The sequence below is a fragment of the Drosophila suzukii genome, chromosome 3 (genome assembly GCF_043229965.1).
Source record: "Drosophila suzukii chromosome 3, CBGP_Dsuzu_IsoJpt1.0, whole genome shotgun sequence".
Classification (NCBI taxonomy): Eukaryota; Metazoa; Arthropoda; class Insecta; order Diptera; family Drosophilidae; genus Drosophila; species Drosophila suzukii.
In genome coordinates, this window is record NC_092082.1 from 76754606 (window position 1) to 76775858 (window position 21253).

Consider the following 21253-nt stretch of genomic DNA (forward strand, 5'->3'; position numbering starts at 1 on the left):
AATATATTATATTATCTTTAATTTTAAATATTAACCAATTTTTAATTACAAATACAGGAATTATGCAATATAATATAATATATAATAATATAATATAATATATAAAATATGTTGTGCAGAAGATAAAATCCTAATAATAATATTTATTTACTTGAAGTACGAAATATCAATTTTCATAATATGTTCTATAAAACATGGTGTTTAATTTATACTATACATTATTTAATTGAATTTTATACCATGTGAAGATTTTAAACCTTGCTTTTTGTACAAGTTTAAGTAGGGCAAATTTCTTCCATTCCTGAAATTTAGAAGTTATCCTTGGCAATCCATCCCTGTCTTCAATTGCAACTGAATGCAATTAATTAGTGAAACGGTCTACAAAAACTTAATTAAATTGTTGCGTCGCGACGCCACCAGGAGCAGTCTCATCCGCAGCAGCGTCAAAAACAATTCCTGCTAATAAACTGAAATTAAATTACGAACTTTTATACTCCGCCGCACAACCGAATGAAACAGTGGCTTTTCAGCTCAATAAAGGGGGAGGGGAAAAATGTTTAAAAAAATATGGCTCATTAAGTTTTAAGCCTGGCCAAGATCTGTTGTGGCAACGAGGTCAACAAGTTTCAGTTTGCGGCTTTTCCTGGCCCCCGGCTAATTGTCAGCCTGTCAGGGGCTCATTAGCATAGCTCCGGCCTTTGTGGGTCCGCCTGCTCCTGACACTTGTCTAAGGAAATGTTCTTAACGAGAGCGCCAAACCGTTTGCACTCATTTGCATGGAGATTTCACGGGCTAATTGCCCAGGTGGCATGGTATTGTATGGTTTGGTTTGAAATGGTTTGGAATGGTTTGGTATTCTCGTCCAAGTGTCGGATTACACACGTAACAATTCGGAGCACCCCGCAACATGTTGTTCAAAAACCTCACCACCTCATCCCCTCGAAATTTTCACTCGCCCAGAGGGTGGGTTCATGAGTTGGTTGGTTGACTTGCGGTCGGCGGTGTCTGTTTACACAGCGAGGGTTGGGTAATGGGCTCTTAATTAGGCTCATATGATTTTTGAACATGGATTTGCGATTTGTTTGCCCATGCACTGGGAATAAAAACCACACTGAAATGCAGAAAACAGATATATACACAAATTATTATAGATAATTATAGAATTTTTGTTGGATTAATGTTTTTAATGACATTTTTTAATCTAGATTATGATTTCATACAGATTATGATTTTATATATAAAAAGTGTATACACTTTCCTACTAAAAAGTTATTTTAAATCCTTTTGATATATAAAAAAAATATTGAAATATTTTAATACACCAAATTTTATTTTATAGAGAAAGTAATAAATATATAATCTAATAGATTTTTAATAAATAAACAGAAGTGATGAACATTTTGTAAGTGCTGTTTTTTTTAAGTGTGGTGTTAGGTAATATCGAACCTACATGCTTCATTGAACTGGAGATTATATTGAATGTGATTGATAAACGTAAACAAATAGATCTTATCCGCTAAGTATGTAATGTTTCAGCTGATACATCTAATTCTTTAGCGATCGAAACCCAAATTAACCTCCACATGGACTTCAACTTCGCCTCTCCAAACGCCATCTGTTTTCATGTTAAACTTGAGTTTGTAAAAGCCATTCGGCACAGGAACCTTGACCATCATATTATCATTCAGTACCATTCGGTGCACTATTATGTCATGCTGAAAATTTAACAAAATGGCATATAATTACAAAACGTTTTAGGATATACTACCAACATTAAAGGGACAGGTGTGATTTATGTTGCTGAAGTTCCGTATACCATCGTATACCAAATTGAAAAATGGATGGCGCTTTCGGTTTTTTAGAAAGCTGCAAATATCGACGGTGACATTGTAGAGAAATGGCTTGTAGCCATTAAATCTTCGGAACAAGGTGAGAACGCACTGGAAAAGTTAGGTTTTTGTAATAATATAAGAACCACCTGATTATTTTACTTACCGACGTAGTGTTAATGGGCAGCTGATTGGCCTGGGCATGCAAAAAAAGACCCACAATGCCGCGACCTAATACCTTTAGTTCACAACGCTTTAGCTCACAGAACGACTTTTCATAACAAATACACTTGATGTTGGTAAATTTAAATAGAGCTTCCGAATCGCAGAGGAACCAGATGATGACCACATATGACCACACTCTGAACGAACTTTTTACTAGCCTCATTGTTGTCCAGCAGTTCGCAGTTCATTGAATGAAAAAATTAACCTGAAATAGCATTAGAGGTTAATACCCCTTACTTGCAGATTAACAGAGCATATTGTCCTCATACAAAAAAATAAAAGAAAGCTTTTTCAATCTGCCTATATTTACTATATATAATTTTAATCAGTATAAACACCGAGATCATATAACCATGTTTTATTTCCTTATTCCTTAAATAAAAGTGAGTAGCCTTAAATCAAGTATATTTTTTCTGAGTGTAGGAATCAAAGCAGCCATAAAATTGAAATGGGTATTTCACTATCGGGAAACTCTAAAATATTGATATGCATTTATTTTCTAGTCAAATTTGAAAATAATTATTTTAGTTTCCGAATCGATATTGTAATTTGCTATCCAAAGACTTATTTTGTTTGTTTGTTATTTTTTATTTAAATTAAAAATTAGTTATGTTTAAACTAGCAACATTAGCTGATTAATAGAGGTAAATTGTTTTTTTTTTTTCTAAATAGGATCCTCTTTAATATAAGCATTTGCTTATCCGATTGGAATAAAACATGGAAATTACTGACTATATTATATTTTATTCAAAATTATGGTAGAACTAGACACCTTTGATGATTATAGAGGTAATTTATTTTTATGTTTTACAAATATACCATTCTGTAATATAAACCATTGCTTATCCGATTGTCATGGCAAATGAACGAAAATAATATTTCCATAGCCGCGTTTGTTACCTTTTAAAGAGCTGCGAGTACGATAGGATATTTTAGGAACAATAGGATTTTCCGAACTTAGTTTTGTCCAACAACTTAATTTTCTACAAGTTCTAGACCGATTGAATGGCACTTTGGAGCAACATTAAAAGCTTCCTGTAGGCCACGCAAAGGACAAAACGCTATTGACAAACCATGAACGCAACTGCATATTTCCCACTACCAAATTTAAGGAAGGGGTTTGCAGTCACCTCGTCGGAGACGTTGATGACCTTTGGAGAGACCCAAAGTCCTGGCCAGCAAATCGGGGTCCTGTTCCGAGGGCAGCCTTTAATTAGAGTGGCATGAAAGTATGCCCGAGGCACAGCGCTCGATGCGATTCTTATGCAAATGCTTTTAATTACAAAACTGTGAAACTGAATTACGCAACATTGCGTTATTTAAGTGAATTATTTTCGAGGCAGGTTCGTGTGTTTAATTGCCCAACTCAACGCCTTTTTAATTGTCAGAAAAATGGCCCTATGCTGCATTTTAAAGTTGCTTTGAAGGCAGCTAGAAATGGAAATTCAATGCTTATATTTTCCTGAACTCAAGCTAAGAAGCTCTAATTTCGATGACCTGTCCCAGCGGATTAGCTCAAGTATTTTCCAGCCAAATGCCAATTTCTTTGAATAAACTTCGTGTGGGTAAGTGACCTCTTCCTTGTGTCAAATCGAATTGGAAAACCTTCCCCCTGTGCTGACAACAGAGGCTAATAGAAAATGTTTATAGATAAAAAGGCGACAAATTGAATTTGCAAAGGTCACACATAAGTGCGACACTCGATAGCAGGCATTGGCACTTCACGTACTTCAAGTGCCCCTCCTCCATCCAATTTTCCCCAACTTGCTGGAATTTTCCCTTCGCCGACTGTTGAGATTGAAATTTTGATTTCCATTTGCTCCCGACCTCTGAGATCTATATATTCGCATTATTTTTGCCAAATTGAATTCGCAAAGTGATTTGATTGGGCATTATGGATCGCAGGGTGTGTGACCCATGTCAGGCTACCCCTTTGTTGATAAAAAAAATACTCTATGGAAAATAATACTCGCTGAAAACCGCATTACGGATTTTAATTAACGGTGGCAAGAATATTTCAAGCTCCATTAAAGTATCATATTACCGTTGCTTTTTAACACGTTGATGGTGGAAAGGGTTTTAGTGGCTACGGCTGGAATACTTTAGCCAAACTTGCGGCATAGTTACGTGTATCGCTTGGCCATTGAACATATTGTTTTTCTATTAATTATGGCCAAATTGCACATATGGCTTCGGGGAAAACCGCAAGGATCCCGCGGGAAATCCAAAAGAAACCCCCCGAAGAAGAGCACACACGCAAGTCTCTGTATCCTAAGGATAATCACCATAATCGGGCATGCACTTTAAACGATTTTCAATATGTTCCCTGCTCCGAATAGAATGACGCACAATGGAAAAACTGAGGCGGTGGAAAATGCGGAAAATTCGAGGGCGAAAGGACAGCAATCCGCTTACAATGCAGACGGGGGTTAAAAAAAAAACGCACATACACATATCCTGTAATTACACATCCTTTGTTGGCAATGTTTATTCGAGGGCACTTGGAACTAGTACCTCGGTGGTCACCTGGAGGGCAAAGACTTTCTCGGCCGTTGCCTCGATGACCTCCACGAAGAATTTGTAGGTGCCATTCTGCAGGACCTGCGGATAGATATCCTTGACGCTGACATTATTCAGCGAGTAGTTTCCCGCGCGAACAGGACATGCAATAATGTCACTCAGTTGCATCTCCGACTGCAGGAAGTACTTCATCATGGGGTTCTTTCGGTACTCGAAGAAGAATCCACACAGATCAAGATCCCTCATCTGAAGAAGGGTCACAAAAACCTCCCTTTCCGAAGGTCTCACCCGCACCTTTATGTTGAAGGTGAGGAAATTACTGCCCAGCTCCTCGCGAAGGGAAACCGTGATGCTAAATTGGGTGCGACTATCGTTGATGTAGGACAAAGCCTTCATATAGCGAGAGTCCCCGAAGATGTTGATGTGGTGGATGCGAAGGATGGGTTTCTGAAAAGTGTTAGGCCCCTTTTATAGGTCGCACTCTGTGAAACGTATTAAATACCTGAGCTTTCTCCTCTTCATCCTCATCCCACAAAGATTTGGTTGCGTTGCCATTTATAATTTGAAACAGCGGAAAAAACAAAGCTAGTCGAACGAAGTTCATTTCGCAATGAAACCCATCATCAGGCGGCGATCATCAGGTGGTCATGGTCCATTCCCCACTGAAGCCTAATGTTGGCCATTTAATTAATGAACCCATTCTCAGCAATGTTTGATTAACCCCTAGGTGACTAGTTGTGACTAAAAAACTTCTATATTTATTTATATTTCACAGGCCTCAAAAAATATATTAGGGTATATTCAAGGGGTTTTTACTTTTATAGTTATGAGTTAAAATAGTATTTTGAAAATACTGTGTTTATTACTATAAACCAAACATAATAAAGGATAAGTTCTAAAATTTGTAGTAAATATAAAATATTAAAAAAACAAAATTTTATAAATCAAAATACCAACTTTTTTGGTCTTTTAAAATCTTTTCTTAAAAAAAATTATTTTTGCAAGCTTCAAATTTCTTTTATTAAAACTTTTTTGTGGTATAATTTAATTTTTGGCATGACCTTTCTAGGAAAACATGATTGATATGCAACAGCAGAATTTATTATTGTATAATTATCTTGAATTTTTTTTAAAATATTGAATACTACACGCATTTAATAGAAGTTCCTTGAGTTTGGCACTCCAGTTCCTTGTCTACAATATATACCATCGAAGTGACTTGTAGGGCAAATACTTTGGCAATCTCTCCGATTTCCTCGACAATTTCGGCAAAGAACTTGTAGGTGCCGTTCTGGATACCTTGGGTCTGCATATTTCCAGCCACATCGGAGTCCAGCAAGGAATAGTTTCCCACGCGGACGGGACACTCGATGACATCGTTCAGATTAATGTTTTTCTTGAACATAAACTTCATTACCGGATTCGACCTATATTCGCTGAGAAATTCACAAAAGTTAATGCGCCTAAGTTCGAATAATGGGACGAAAACGCTAGTTCCATCGGGTTTAACCCGAACCTTTATGTTCATAATGAGATGGTTGCTGCCCAGCTCATGTAACAACTGGACATATAGATCGAAGTGGCTTCGATCATCATGGATGTAGGTCTTGACCCTCATATAGTTCGACTCCCCAAAAACATGGATATGTTGTATAGCAGCTACAGCTTTCTAAATTATAGGAATAGATTAGTCTATGGTATCATCCATCAAGTATTACCAACCTTTGGACTCGAATTGTATTCAGTGAAATAGGAACTCGAATCCGCAACTACTTCGATGGCTAGTCTTATTAAAGTGGCAGCCAAAACGCAACCGAACCCAACGACTTTCATTTTGCAATAAACACTAGATCCTTTCATCACTCTTTAGCACCATGACTGGACAACTAAATGTTAAAAAGAGTTAGGTTTTATTTAATTATGCATAATTCGGCTAATTGTTATCATTATGGAATCGGTTCGGATGGTTAAATACCGGTGTATATGTACCTCAAAACGTGTAAAGTAAATGACGAGTGGTTTTTTTTGGCTGAGTCATGTTTTGGCCTTCGGTAATATGCTAACTATTTATTTATTTTGTTGTTGAAGTGGGATTATTAATATTATGATTAAATTTTTTAAAATTAGTTTTTAGGTATTTCATTTTTACCCCAAATGGTTTATGGAAAATCTCCTATTTGTTAACCAATTGAATGGACTTGTAGTTCCGAGCTATGTATATGTCACCACCTAGTCAACGACTCAATTAGCTAACCGTCGGATATGTGCTGCCATCAGGGCTTGTTCATTAGACCCCATCAGCAGCAGGAAGCTCCAAAGTGTTGAAAAGCCAATTAGCTTTTGAGCGCCGGAAGGAAGCCATAGGAGCTGTGCGTGTAAATGGAGGTTAACTGGAGCGCTGGAAAGTTTAGAGTCTTGTGAAAGGGGGCCGAGACCGAAAACCGCATGCATCTCCGCCCACCTGGGCACCCTTACCACTCAACCAGGATCTTCCCTTCCTCCCAAGAACTGCGTAATTTTCTGCGTCATTTAATTAAGCCGATTCATGGCGCCCTCGTCGAGGGTGGTGAGCCGGGTCAGGCTAAGCCGGAGTAGTCGGGCCCACACACACGCCCACCCGGGTAATTAACTCAGCCGTTCATGTCGATTATTTATAATATTTTCCCCTAATTATTTATTCATAACTGCTAATAGTGTTTGTCGGGCTTAAGTGCCAACAGCTTACGCGTTATTAATTGGCATTGGGCCATGTCCAGTGCCAAAACATTGATACAATGTCTCGGCCTAATCTATAAATTAACTTTATATGAGAAGGTCTCTTCTAAGCCCCGGAACTGGGCTTCTTTACCCTTGTGTCGGCCAGGAAACAGGATACAACACTATTTCCATTATCGGAGTCCAGAAGACGCACCTCCAGGCGAGTGGGCACCTCGGGTTGGTTATTGGTAACCGGGAGGAGCAGCTGGTAGGTCACATCCTCGCCAGCATCCAGGGGACAGTAGGCTCCATGAAGCAGGTTGGAGCAGACGTTGCCGAGGGAGGTTTCCAGGTCATAGGGAATGGTCACTCCTAAAGAAGTAAGGTGCACTTCAGCCGTCAACTTCTTCATCGTATTGCGATCTAAACCAATTATTAAAAAGAGAGGAGAAAGACCATGATTATATATCATAGGATGATAATATACCAGAAAGTATTAAAATTTTCATATATTATAAAATTATTAATTCTGTTTTAGATTTTTTAAAAATATTTCAAGTTGTGTTAGGCACAAAAGATGTGTGTTTAGACCTTTGAGTGCAAAACTAGCTTTCTTATTGTTTTTTGAATATGCAGATTATTTTTTCTATGGTGCAAAAAATGGTTTCCTATCTTTTCATTGAATATTTAGGTAATTAATTAATTATTTCAGGAATTCAAGACTTTTAGATTATAAGAACCATTATAAAAATTACTTACTGGCAACAAACTGGATGTCGATCTTGGCCTCGGTTCCCTTCCACAAATCGCAGGGCAAGGCGTCGCAATTATCGATTTGCACCATCAGAGGTTGAGGATAGCTGTTGTTGATACCTTGAATTTAAATTATGCAAAGTTAGTCTATGATTTAAAAAGTTTCCATAAGCTAAACTCACATTGTCTAATTGGCGTGTTAGCAGTGACCGAAGTCCACATGAGAGGAAGCACTAGGCAAAGGCAGAAGTTATTGAAGCTGTACATTTTTTCAGGAGTTTTTTGGTAGCTGATGTTTACTTTGAAAGCACTAGTGGTATTGTGTTCCAGACTCACTAATCGTAGGGGTATTTATACCTAAAATGCCTAGTTGGTACTCCTGCACTCGGCCATTAATCTAATCGAATTTGGGCTTTGAACGTTTGCACTAACATTACGTTTGATTTTGACTTAACGACGATTATTACGTCTTAATCGCACTTAGAGGCATCTTAAGAACCAAAATAATTGCTTATCTTCTTGATTGTGATTAACGGAAAAAAACCCTTAAAAAACGTGAGCTTATTTTGGGTATCAAAATGGCAGAAACGTTCGGAAGAACCCCTTGATTATTTAGATCAGTATCAATACCTATAAGCCACTCAAGCAATTTTTAGTTCATCAATATGTTAGAACTCTTCTTTATTAGATTAAAATATTCTATTGAATCGTATCGAGTGCTCAAGATAGTAAAAATGGTTAATCATCCAAACACAGCATTATTGCTTTACTGGTTCCCCAAAAACTTAAGTGACTCAGGTACCCAAAGAAGGCTTAATGGCACCCATATTTATTATATTGTAGCCAGTACATCTGAACTGGACGAGTTCAGAGTGAATTTATTTTGGCCCAGATAAAAAGGCCAACAAAAACGAACACCTGTTGAGTTCTTGACCACTTTGAGTGCATTTGCACGCAGGCAATATTATTAGCAAGCGATTAGCAATGATTTAGTGGATCGAACTCGGCAAACGAGATTACGAGATTACCAGATTGCGACATCATCCACTCGTTGCATACTTTCAGGCCAATGGGCTATATATAGCTATACCCTGTAGCAACCCTCTGCCGATCGACATTAACATCAATTTATATGCATAGCCAATTTGTAGCAAGTTTTACACAATTTCTTACACCCACTTGACTTGTCGAGGGCGAAAAAACAGCAGCCGCCGTCAAGGGGTGCCCAAATTTCATCAATATTTCCTGATTTTGTTCGCAAATTCAACTGTTTTATATGCAAATTAGCTAAGCGATTTCGCCCCGCCAGCAATTGATTTTAAAATGTTTACGTTCCTGCGTAAATGAGTAAATGATTGCAGGGATTTCGGATTTGGAGTTCGGGATGGGTAGGGAACTTGAGCATTCAATTGGCCGAAATATTTGTTTAATTTGCATTTTTATAATTAATTTAAGCGGTAATGAAGTTTTAATTTAGATTCAGGGGATACTTTGGGTGGGTTATGCCTATAAGGGGTGGAAGTGTTAAGATATTTTATCAATTATATACAATGTCAATATTTAAAATACCTATCAAAGTATTTAACATTTACAGTTTACGTCATTATAAACAATTTCATAGTAAAATCGAAGTTTAGGTCCTTTTTATTCTAATTAAAAATTTAAAAAATCTAGAATATAGTGCAAAATATTTAATGAGAATATTATTTCTCCGTTTTTGATTAGTTATAAGTTAATATTAAATGTCAAATGTAAGCCGCATTCATGCATTCACATGCATTTTGTTCTAACCTAAAGACTTTCAGCTTTACAACCATTTCTGTAATAACATGTTCTCACATTTCACAATCACTTCAATGCAATCTACCTTTGAAAGCCAACTTATTTGCAGTTCCAGGGAAACCACTAGGCATTTTCCTTGGAATTCCGACTTGTACTTGGTATCCATCAATGCCGAAACGGAATTATGGATGAAAGGCCGAACTCTGAAATTATGTAACTCAAGGCTTCCAGCTAACAATTTAATTATACGCAGGCAGCCAGAAATTGAGAGCGACCGGCACATATTTATGCAAATTAAGCAAACTTCTTTTCGCTCGAAGTGGGCACATTTCTCAGGTGAAATTGCGTTGCCAGGTGGAAAAGGTGAGGAGGGAACAAGGGCAGGACATGGTCTTAAATGCCAACACTTTGGGGGAAAATTACTCAACAGCTACAGAGAACTTGTTGCAACGCATGTACCTCCGGATTTCGGGAAACATGAGTTTCGCATTCACTTAATTACAGTGCCAAAAGCAGAACAGTCTTTTCAGGGGGCGCCGAGCAATTAATTAGCATCCCTGCCCGGCTTCAACATGATGGAAAAATTTAATAAAAAACATTTTTGCATGACGGCATATGCAAATTGCTATTGCCAAATGAGACTTCAGTGCTGGGATATCAAAGGGTGCAGCTAGGCGAGAAATATTCGCCCTCTACAGCCCCACGCTTGAAAATTTTCCAGGTGGAAAGTGTGGAAAAATTTTCTCAAGGCCAGTTGGTCACCTGGTTGACCACAAGCAATCATAGATTTTTCCTTGTTAAAATACAAACAGCTGAATGCACTCGGATAGTTGTAACTACACACAGGGTTGCAGGGGTTGTTCTGACCAGTGCTGCCAAGGAACCCCATTTCCGTAAAGATTTTGCATTTATCTTTATACAAAAATATCTTAAAAACAAGGAAGAACGCTATAGTCGAGTACCTCGACTATCAGATACCCGTTACTCAGCTAAATAGGGATATGCAAGTAGCAAAGCGAGATTAAAATGCGCCACCTACCGGCGGTATACAGATTTAAGCGTTATGGGCGTTAGAGTGGGCGTGGCAAATTTTTTTTTGGACCAATCGATAGGTATTGACAAGACCAATACATTTCAGTTAAATTTGTTTATCTAGCATGAAAATTGTGGGCGTCACAGGTTTTCGCGGTTTGTGGGCGGTAAAGTGGGCCTGGAAAACTTTTTTTTGGACCAATCGATAGGTATTGATGAGAACAATACATTTCAGTTAAAATTTTTTATCTAGCATGAAAATTGTGGGCGACACAGGTTTTCGCGGTTTGTGGGCATTAAAGTGGGCGTGGCAAACTTTTTTTTAGGTCAATCGATAGGTATTGATGAGAACAAAACATTTCAGTTAAAATTTTCTATCTAGCATCAAAACTGTATGAGCCACAGTTTTGGGCGGTTTGTGGGCGTTAGAGTGGGCGTGGCACTCTACTGAAACAAACTTGCGCTGCGCAGGAATCTCAGGAATCTGCGTGCCTAATCCCAGTATTGTAACTCTCATAGTTTCCGAGATCTCAGCGTTCATACGGACAGACGGACAGACGGACAGACGGACAGACGGACATGGCTAGATCGACTCGGCTAGTGATCCTGATCAAGAATATATATACTTTATGGGGTCGGAAACGCTTCCTTCTGCCTGTTACATACTTTCCGACGAATCTAGTATACCCTTTTACTCTACGAGTAACGGGTATAATCATATTGAAGTAGTCACCCATTTGTATTATCCACTGCTTATTAAAAGTTTGTAAATAAGGAAAATATTTAAAGACAAGATGGCAAAAGGGTATAATAATGGGCAGCACTGGTTTTTGACCCCTTTGGCAGCACCTGTTGAGGGGGGAAAAGGGCACGGGTTCATGGGCAATTGGGCGTGGCCTTCCGAAAATTCCTTTATTAATTGACAACACACGGCAGTTCCAAAAATTTAATGAAAAATTAACAACACGAAAATCAAATTGACGCCTAATTGAGACACAATGGACGCGCCAGTTTGTCAGTTTGTCGTTTGGTATTGAATTACGTGCAAACAAATATCAAATTGAAATAGAACAGACAGTTGAATGTTCGGGGAAGTTGGGTTTTTTGGGTTGATGGGTTGTCAGGGGAAAGGCCACAGGATTGGCGTGACAAATTGTTTGGCTTTGGCGCTGGCATTTAATGCCTGACTTGATTTGATGAACTAATTGAGTTAGCAGCGGGCAGCAGGGTTTCAGGGCGGGGGTCGACATAAACCAGTCTATTCAACTAAAAGCTCAGAAAGGTAAAAAATGTTGCCTACTTTTCGACTCGAAATAATCAATAATCAAACTCTTAGTTCCGCTTTTCCCCCTCACTTATTGATTCCCCGCAAAAAAGGCACATCAAAGATAAGCTGAACATCCGTGAAATACATTTGGGAATATGCAAAAATGGAGAACACCCAAAAGTGCAAAACGGAAGCCGAGCCAAGTGGAAATGTTTGCCTGCGAAAGTATTCGGGTATCAGATTTTCCGGCCCTGATAATTGCATTAGACGACACCGAAAATAGATTTCCGAAATCATTGTATCAGGACTCCCGAATCAACCTGATGCTAATCAAATATTGCGGTTCCCTGAGATCCATTTCGGGCATGTGTGGCTGTATGTCGGGGATATTTTTTGTCCTGCCGGATTTTCCATTGCTTTGACATATTAAATAATGTCACAACAATTACATGTGAGGAGCGACGACAGTTCCTGGACGGGCGAAAAAAAGGGGGTGGGTTGGTGGCAAGTTCAAAAGCATTTCGAGGAAATCTCATGCTGCGCTGAGGCCGTCCACATGGCAAGTCACCACCAACCATCCGAAATGTTGCAAAATATTGCCGAGGGTAGCTAATAATATGTTGGAAAAAAAAAATGGTTATGAATTATATATTTTTAAATCCAAAAAAACATAATGTTAGGTTTTGGGAGTACAAAATGTGCATAATATATATCAATATAATAAATATATATTTTTTCAGTGTATACTTTTTTAAGATACACTTATTTTATAGATGTTATAAATAATATTTTGAATGAGCTATAAATATTAAACGTTACTAAAAATTGTGGTTTACTTATTGTACACCCATTATCAAAATGAAATTGATCCGAAAATCCCAGAACTCTTTAATTTCCTGAAGTCTGGTTACACATGAAATATTTGTTATTAAAGTGCCAGTTTTTCTATATCTATTTACTAAACTTTTTACGATTTTTCGAGTGCTAAAAAAATATTATTTCTCATGAGTTTAAAATATTTAATGTTTCCAAGTAGACTTGATTCCGAAGTCCCAGAACTCTTCAATCTCACCACACTCTTCTTACCTTTTGGCAAATTCGCCAACCGTTGAGTGCTGGGTGGGTGGAGTTCCAGAGGGGGTCTTATACTTTCCAGCTTACTCTTCGTCCGTTTCCTTTATACTCGCACATTTTCCTGCCCCGCAGAAGTTCCATTGTCAGTGGCTTTGGCCGAGGCACAAATGTCTGTGGGTTTTTCCATTGCCATCAGAGGCTTAGTGGCCTGCCTGCGGAGTGCTCTGGGATTTATTTTGGACCGTTCCTTTGTGGTTCCAGGGTCCCGTGAACTTGCCGATGAAGTGATAAAATGCTGCTGCCCGATTTCATAATTTTACGATCCATTCGGATTGCGGCTCTAATGATGTGAATTGATGTACAGATTGGTATTGGCAAGGTCTTTGTTTAAGTACGCAGATAAGATATATCTAATTATTGGGTGATTTTCATCTTTATAACATAAGGGTAGTTTGGTTTTTAGTTAAAATCCTATTAACCTTTTAGACTGGTTATAATTGTCTAATTGGTTTTGTTACTATGTTATATTTTTTCTTAAAATTACAGCTATAGTAGTATTATCCATTATGAGTATGAGACTTAGGAGGTGTCGTAGCAGAAACCTTTTGATCCCACAAAAAACCGCCTATCTTAAATCAATTTCGAGTGAAATTAGAGACCCTCGATTAGATAGGTAAAATCCGATCGTTTTAGCCGAGAAACAGCTCGGATCTGGCTATAAAAACGAAGTGGGCACCGTTGGCCGAAATCAATTCGAACTGAGAAACATGCTAGTCAAGGCGTTGGTTCTGATCTCACTGGGATGTCTTTCGCTGGTAGCAGCCCAGCAGAAGCATCCCGCCACGGAGGTAAAGCGATGTAAGTGGAACTACCAAAGAATTCATAATACCCATCTTTATAATACTAATACCCTTTTAGGCTCTGGAAATAAACCCTTTCCGCTGGAGGTGCGTGTCCATAACTGCGTGACTCCACCATGCCAAATCGTCAAGGGATCGACCCAGGAATTTGAGATCGACTTTGCCGTGGATAAGTACATCACCGAGCTGACAACACTGGTGAAGGCCACTACCCTCGGAATCATCACGGTGCCCTATGAACTGCCCGCAGATGTGGCTGCCGTCTGTCCAAATCTCCAGTTCGGCGCCTATTGCCCACTATATGCCACCGAGGATGTGTCCTATCTGTTCAGCTTTCCCATCGGAGAATATCCCGAGATCGGCGTGAAGATCGAGATCTATCTGGTGGATCAGGACAAGGAGATTGCCACGTGCTTCGTGTGCGACATCAAGGTGGTCAAGGGCAATGGCGGCAATACGGTCTATGAACTGGATTATCTCAACTGAAGTTGTGGCGACGTTATTCAGCAATTGGTTTACATTACTGTGATATACCATTGGTTTTATTTTTCAAAAATCCATCGCTGAGCTCAGCCACGATGTCTCATGAATTTTTAATAAAATTTTAAAAGCTTTACCCCCACATATGAGGGTGGTTTTCCTAAGTACATCTTAAGTTATTCCTCCTGGGTTGGGAAAAACAAAATCAAACTTCGGCGTCTGGTATTTTTAAGACTTGTATTACAAGGCATTCTATTGGCCACCTGCGCTATCTGCCCACGCAGCCATTAAGGTGTGAACTCAAGTGGCCAAATAGCTATAATCGAATCAAATAATAATTCACAAATCTCGAGTCTGATTATTTTAACACACCTGGTCAAGAAAAATGCGAAGAAGAAGAGAAATGTACCGGGCTATCAACGGCCGTTTCCCATAGCCCGACACTCACCCACATTATCTGATTTATATTCACCGTGGGTTGCACTGTAAAAAACATCAGGGTCACCTAGGCTTAAAAAAAAAAGCCTCTTAAGTACTATAAAAATTGTAATTATATAAATATATATCTATAAAGATTCAAAAATATAAACCAAAAATGTAATAAATAATACTTTTTAATGCTGAACTTAAAGTTGGATATTTTAACAAATGTCCTATACTATGTGTTCTTAAATTAATTTAAGTAAGCCTTTCACTATTTTATTTAATTTACCAATTAAGTAATCCATATATCCAAAATAGTATTCCCAGTTAAATATAGTATTCCCAAAATATAATAACATAATTTATATTAACCTACTTTTAAAATACTCTACATGGACTTCTGGAAAAACCCTATGAAATATTATGTGCTCATAAAATAATTTAAGGGTAAATTTAGCAATTAAGTAATCCATGTATCCAAAATAGTATTCCCAGTTAAATATAGTATTGTCAAAATATTGTAACATAAATTATATTAATGTAGCTTAAAAATAGACTGTATGGACTTTAGGAATAACCCCACAAAAAGTGCGCATAAGTGATAACGTTCTTTGGAAACACTTCTCATTATGATTAAATCTATCCGCAATCACGTTAATAATCTCCACAAAATAGTTCCCAGAAAATATAGTGTTTTTAGGTAGAATTGCTCCAAGTGTACAGTTGCACCCAGCAAGACGGTTAGCGCCTTATCTCGGAGCGCCAACTTTTGACCATATGGTCGATCTTCGGGCGGCCAATAAATGTTTATCACGACGACTTTATTGGTAACTTTGCCACTGAATCAGTGGAAATAAATTACTGGACTTTCGGTGCAAAAAAAAACAACGTCACAGATGACTGTTTATAAATAAGTTTGGGTGGGTATCTAATCGGCGGGCCTAGAAACGTGTTATTCCGACGACTGATTGAACGGGTACATTGGAATCCGTGACGTCGTCAAGGTAAACAAATACGGTTATCGTTGCAAAAGTTTTGAGTTTATTGATTTGCAAATAAGTGGGAACATTCAGTCGGACCAAATCGGTGGAGTTGAGTACATCGTCGGATTAAAGGGAATTGGGGTTCGTCCAGTCCAATAGGTATTCGTCCCGCACTGCAGTGGGTCCCTTCCGGATCTTGCAGCTCGCCACAAAACAGGCGATCGGTTCGTTCTGGGCATCGTTCAGTGTGACAGTGACATCCGCCGTGATTTCCGGGAACGAAGGCTCCACGTAGAAGTTGAACTTATAGACGACATCCTCGTCCTTATCGATGGGACAGATGGCGCCGTACAAAAGATTTATGCACACATTGGAAACCTCTTCGGGCAGTGCATATGGCAGATTCATGCCCAATACTTTAGCCGTTGTACTGGCCGTGATGCTCTTGATATTATTTTTATCTGTAAGAGATCGAGGTAAGAAGTGTGTACCTATGGATATAGAACCTTCAACTTACTGCCCAGGAAGTGCACCTCCATCACGGCATATAATCCTTTATATACAACACAAGGTGGTATTTCGCAATCCTGAACATTCACACTCAGTGGAAACGGCTTGTTTTTGCCTGAAAGAAAATCAACAGGTGAGCTTATAAGTAGGCTATGGTTTTTTAACATAAAGACTAGATTAGCAGGCACAGGCTGATAAGCCATATCAACTTAGCCGAGAGATACTCTTGAGGAGTTTTATTTCCACACAGAAGTATTTTCGGCAATAGTTTTTAGCATTTCACAGAGATTATGCTGTGAAATGAATCACCAGTATAGGATTTAAAACCATTAAGCAACTTTAATAGACAAAGCTATTTAGAGCCCAAGTTCAAAGTTTAAGATGTCCTAGTGACCGAATAAGAGGAAATTAAGCTACTTACACTGCTGGACAGTGGTGGCACTGACTGTGGCCAGAATTAAAGTCAAAGTTACAACGATTTTCAGCATTTTTCTCGGGGAAACTCCTTTAATCTTTGGTCTGAAGAATAGAAAATAGATTGAGTACGCGCGCACCGGAATGATAGCCGTGAATGGAATTGATAGGACAGGTGGAGAGCCTTAAATAGCCCGTGTCCGAGCGATGATTAACGGTTTGAGAGAGCAGTTTATCAGGCTATTGATACGGGCCGCCACGCAGGTGTTACAAAAGAAAACAGTGAGGCCCGCAGGTGTTGTGCTCTAACGAAGAGCAAACACTGTCGATTCGAATCAGTAAATAACGTAAATTTGGCTGATAAGTCGTGAGAGTCGAAACTGCAATGTTATGGCTAAATAGCCGGTAATGCAGCTATGGGGTTAATATGTAAACAAAGTGGGAAAAGCCCGCTAAATTGGTTATATCAACCTCTAATTTTAAACTTTATTCCGACGAGCATTCAAATTCAAATTAGCCGGCGATTAGTTCGTTATCGATCTCGATTGGCGCAATCGAGGCCATCGGAATAGGACCATCTCTAGCTAAGGGAGTTCAAAAAAAGGTAAACAAAAGATATATGTATAAAGCTTAACTTAGCCAAAAAAATGTTATAATGGACACTGGGGAAGTAGATGTGAAGCGTCTCCTGCTGCTAAAGTACCCTGGCTTGACGGCGGAACTTAATCCAAGTGGTTATTGCAATATAAGAGGAGTTATTTGCAGTGAGGTAAGTAAGAGTACTCTAAACATTCCCGCCAATGTAATGATAGTCCTTTAATCTAGGAAATCTGGCGTAACATCAGGCTTTACTTACCCCACCACCCAGCTCTTCATGGTTTGCAGCTGTATGTACAGGAAGGCGTGGTGTACAAGTTGTATACATCGGATAACCTTAAGCTACAGGATGACTGGCTGCTGGAGGACTTGCTGGACAATCTGGGAAAGATTCTTCCTGCCAAGAAAGTCCCAACAACGTCAAAGCAGCAGGGGGACGTCTATTCCGACATCCTAGACCTGTGCAAACCCAAGGAGTACTGCATGCTAATTGATGACGACTGCACCCTTCTTCGTATCTGCGAATTCAGCGACTTTGAGCAGCATTACTTGGAGCTGGAGATTCCCTCCCTACGCGTGAAAGATCATAGCCTTCCAGAATGCGTACCATTGGGTGAAATACTGACCAAGAGTGCTGGAACACTAGAGCAGGTCCTAGTCCTTTTCCGCAAACTCCTGGAGGAACTGCGTCCCTTCTATGACAACTTCATGGACATCGACGAGCTATGTCATGTGCTCCAGCCGTCGCCCATCACCACCAAGCACAACACACGGGTGTTTCCCCTCAAGGAACGCGTCTATTTAAAGTTGACTATCACTGATCCCTTCGCCTGCATCGCATCCATGGCTCTGAAGATCATTGGGCCCACGAATGAGGTGGCCCAACTGCGTCACGTACTCAGCGATGGCCTGGGCAACTGGGACTCCGAGCTGGACATCCACAAGAACCTGCTGCGAATGTTCGACTTGTGCTACTTCCCCATGCCCGACTGTTCTGATGGCCCCAAACAGGATGAGGAGGATAACGAGGAGTTGCGCTGTAACATTTGCTTTGTCTATCGCCTGGATAATGGCGATGTGCCTCTCGTCTCCTGTGACAATCCCAAATGTGTTCTCAAGTGTCATGCCGCCTGTTTGGAAGAGTGGTTCCAGACGCTGATGGAGGGCAAGACCTTCCTGGAGGTCTCCTTTGGCTTGTGTCCCTTCTGTAAGGCGGTAAGTATTCCTACGGCTTATTATTGATAAATTCCTAAAACGTCCGTTTAATCTTTTCCAGAAATTGTCTACCTCTTTTGCGGCTCTTCTTAATGATTGAAAATTGTATAGCGATCCCATTTAAATAATAAAAGCCACTGTTTAAGAGTAACTTATTACAGAGAAGCTTTAGTTTCAAATAATCTTAAATATCAATTAGGTATAATTTACTTCAACTAAAGAACATATATGCATTCATATGTAGATCAATCTTTCGGTTTACATCCACGCCCTAAATCGCCGTGGGTTCTGCTAAAATGTGGTTGTGAAACGAATTAAACAGGCCCCCTTTGGTGGACCGCATTGTTCTCCGGACGACGCCAGCAGCAGAGTTGGCAGCTGAATCGCTTCACAACGCGCCAGCCTCATTCCATCTCGTTGGAGATCAGCCGCAGCATGTTGCGCACCACATACGTGCTGCCATTAACCGGCGTATTCTCGCTGGCCTTTCCAATTCGCACACTTGAGCCGGCCAAGCCAAAGAACAATCTGGGAGTCAGGTTGGGCTGCACCGCCTTGAACTCCCAGCCGACGTGCTGGGCGCAGAATTTGCACAGGATTATGTGCCACTGGTAGCCGGGGAACCAGCTAAACTTGGTGGACGGCTCGCCGCTGTAGCCGATGGCGTGGGACATCACCCTGTACACGGTGTTCGTCTCGTGGATGTAGCCCTCTGCGAATATGAATTGTTGCAGTCAATATATATTTAATGGATCCAATTGGATTGATCCCTCACCTGGATTGCAGTACTGTGTCTGCACACCGTGCTTGGACATGGCAAAGAGATCCGAGCAGTGTGCCAGGCTGCTATTGCAATACCGGCAGAAGAATAGCGACTCGTCCTGGAACGTGCTCTTAATCAATTGGAGGCGAGTGTTTACCGAGTCCGTGAGAAAGGTCAGACGCATCATCTTTTCGGTTAGGTGGAGGTTCCGCACCAGCCAGAAAGACAACTGAATGGGGCATTTTGGCATGGTGTCTATCTTCTGGGTCTCTAGCCTCTGGCGAGCGCTCTCCACAATGGCAGCGAAGGAGTACTCTTGACAAGCTTCAGCCGGCCAGGGAGTGCTGGCAAGCTGGAACCTCTGGTATTTGTCGCGCATAGAGGGAATATCCCGAAACCTGGCCATTGATCCCATATCAACGGATTGAAGTGGTTCCGGCAGGAAGTACTCCGGCAATATTTTGACCTTGCTGAAGCACTTGCTAGTAGGATTGCGGGCAATGTACTGCGGTGGGCTGAAAGGATTTCAGGATGTTAAAAGGACATTATCAAATGGGTTGCAAAACCACTCACCCCTGTATATCACCACAGTTGATGACAATGCGCTGTAGTGCTCGGGATTTGTAGAATACCAATCCCCGACCGCTTTCGCCCTTTTCGTAGATTTGGCAAGTTACTCCGTACAGCTTATGGGGGTTATCCTCCGGCGGCTGCATTAAAGGAAAGCCCACGCCGAAGATCAAGCCATCCAGGCCGGGCATATCTTCGTCGAACATTCGGCCGTCGATCATGAAGGGTAAAACCTCGCCGGGAAACAGGATGTGCTGGTGCAGAAAGATGAGCATGTGGTGGGTGCTGCCCACCTCCAAGTAGTCAACGCCGGGTACGCGGCTCAGATGGTTGCCGAAGTAGGAGTGCTCAGCTGCCAGATTGGTGTCGAAGCGCACTCCCTCCTCCAGCTCAATGTCTATCGGCGGACGTGGTGGTGGTGCCGCCGGGTGATCGTCTGGCTGATCCGTGGCCTCCTGGCTGGTATCCTCGCTGGTGCGACTGCGTCGTCGCTCCTGGCTAAAGACCATGCTGCGCACGCGCTGCAGGAAGTTGTCCCGGTTGAGCAGGGCGGCGATTCCGCCATCCCGGTTGCGAGCCTGTGAAACCATCATATCGACGGCGGAGCGCAGGCGGTTTTGGGGAATAATCCAGCGCGGCAGGCGCTCCAAATCGGAGTCATCTAGGTGGGGGAAAGTGGGTGCTTAGTGGGATTGTGGAAAACCAAAGCTGTAAGCCAACTGACCCTCACTTCCTGGACTCTCCAGGGACATGTCGCTGCTGGGATGACTGCCCTCGCTGGCGGTGTCGTCCTGCAAAGCGTCCTCCATGGCATGCTGTGCATCCGCATTCCCGTCTTCCTCGATGGCCAGTGGATCCCCGAAAGCGTCTTCCACCAGCGGTGAGTGCTCGTCCTCTATTGCATCGTTCCAAGCTTGCTCCACCGATTCCACCTGCTGATCCTGGAACCCCTGTGTGTGTGTATCTTCCTCCCGTTGCACATCTGCATCCTCCCCGTGCACAGAATTGATTTCTGCGCAGTTTGAAATGGGCAGCATATTAGCTTGATGCATCATTTGAGTGATTCGATGTCACCACACTCACCTGAGGTCTCCTCGTCGTCCATTTGAGCCGTTCCGTGTGTGTGGCTGCTTCGTTTCGCAGGTGAATCTAATTTTTATTTATTTACTTTTCTATTTTGACAAAGGAAAATGGTGATGGGTGTTTATCGATAGGGAGCGATTGCTTAACTGAAGGCCAGTGCTGATAACACCATATTA

At 40.8% G+C, this 21253-nt stretch overlaps 8 protein-coding genes and 1 long non-coding RNA gene across 10 annotated transcripts; 2 read left to right on the plus strand and 7 right to left on the minus strand.

Annotated features, from left to right (window-relative positions):
* Positions 1-1408: 1408 nt before the first annotated feature.
* Positions 1409-2217, minus strand: LOC108013925 (uncharacterized). The gene is made up of 3 exons (XM_017079929.4): positions 1996-2217; positions 1773-1940; positions 1409-1715 (listed from the first exon to the last, which is right to left on the minus strand). The coding sequence occupies exons 1-3, from the start codon at positions 2215-2217 to the stop codon at positions 1554-1556; spliced, it is 552 nt and encodes a 183-aa protein (XP_016935418.4). The 3' UTR covers positions 1409-1553.
* A 2299-nt stretch (positions 2218-4516) lies between these two features.
* Positions 4517-5178, minus strand: LOC108006662 (uncharacterized). The gene is made up of 2 exons (XM_036818207.3): positions 5077-5178; positions 4517-5021 (listed from the first exon to the last, which is right to left on the minus strand). The coding sequence occupies exons 1-2, from the start codon at positions 5176-5178 to the stop codon at positions 4542-4544; spliced, it is 582 nt and encodes a 193-aa protein (XP_036674102.3). The 3' UTR covers positions 4517-4541.
* Positions 5179-5689: 511 nt separating this feature from the next.
* On the minus strand, positions 5690-6431 carry LOC118877874 (uncharacterized). Its single transcript, XM_036818212.3, has 2 exons — positions 6297-6431; positions 5690-6243 (listed from the first exon to the last, which is right to left on the minus strand). Exons 1-2 carry the CDS (start codon positions 6405-6407, stop codon positions 5719-5721), a joined length of 636 nt encoding a protein of 211 aa, XP_036674107.3. The 5' UTR covers positions 6408-6431; the 3' UTR covers positions 5690-5718.
* A 786-nt stretch (positions 6432-7217) lies between these two features.
* Positions 7218-8356, minus strand: Npc2c (Niemann-Pick type C-2c). The gene is made up of 3 exons (XM_036818209.3): positions 8207-8356; positions 8031-8144; positions 7218-7694 (listed from the first exon to the last, which is right to left on the minus strand). Exons 1-3 carry the CDS (start codon positions 8289-8291, stop codon positions 7396-7398), a joined length of 498 nt encoding a protein of 165 aa, XP_036674104.3. The 5' UTR covers positions 8292-8356; the 3' UTR covers positions 7218-7395.
* A 5572-nt stretch (positions 8357-13928) lies between these two features.
* Positions 13929-14686, plus strand: Npc2d (Niemann-Pick type C-2d). Its single transcript, XM_036818208.3, has 2 exons — positions 13929-14037; positions 14098-14686. Exons 1-2 carry the CDS (start codon positions 13947-13949, stop codon positions 14523-14525), a joined length of 519 nt encoding a protein of 172 aa, XP_036674103.2. The 5' UTR covers positions 13929-13946; the 3' UTR covers positions 14526-14686.
* LOC139353063 (uncharacterized) lies at positions 14204-15012 on the minus strand. Its single transcript, XR_011604194.1, has 2 exons — positions 14892-15012; positions 14204-14835 (listed from the first exon to the last, which is right to left on the minus strand). It is a non-coding gene; the product is annotated as an uncharacterized lncRNA (long non-coding RNA).
* Positions 15013-15960: 948 nt separating this feature from the next.
* Positions 15961-16938, minus strand: Npc2e (Niemann-Pick type C-2e). Its single transcript, XM_017079950.4, has 3 exons — positions 16857-16938; positions 16443-16550; positions 15961-16386 (listed from the first exon to the last, which is right to left on the minus strand). The coding sequence occupies exons 1-3, from the start codon at positions 16921-16923 to the stop codon at positions 16052-16054; spliced, it is 510 nt and encodes a 169-aa protein (XP_016935439.4). The 5' UTR covers positions 16924-16938; the 3' UTR covers positions 15961-16051.
* A 103-nt stretch (positions 16939-17041) lies between these two features.
* Fancl (E3 ubiquitin-protein ligase Fancl) lies at positions 17042-18812 on the plus strand. Of its 2 annotated transcripts, XM_070995578.1 has the most exons (4): positions 17042-17453; positions 17524-17618; positions 17662-18661; positions 18723-18812. In XM_070995578.1, exons 3-4 carry the CDS (start codon positions 17930-17932, stop codon positions 18759-18761), a joined length of 771 nt encoding a protein of 256 aa, XP_070851679.1. In that variant the 5' UTR covers positions 17042-17453; positions 17524-17618; positions 17662-17929; the 3' UTR covers positions 18762-18812. The 2 variants fall into 2 exon arrangements, with proteins under 2 accessions (XP_070851679.1, XP_016935437.4); XM_017079948.4 differs by having other exon boundaries at positions 17042-17618; positions 17675-18661.
* Positions 18802-21233, minus strand: ohgt (E3 ubiquitin ligase component cereblon). Its single transcript, XM_017079947.4, has 5 exons — positions 21078-21233; positions 20719-21006; positions 19998-20655; positions 19437-19939; positions 18802-19373 (listed from the first exon to the last, which is right to left on the minus strand). The coding sequence occupies exons 1-5, from the start codon at positions 21097-21099 to the stop codon at positions 19066-19068; spliced, it is 1779 nt and encodes a 592-aa protein (XP_016935436.3). The 5' UTR covers positions 21100-21233; the 3' UTR covers positions 18802-19065.
* Between the last annotated feature and the right edge of the window lie 20 nt (positions 21234-21253).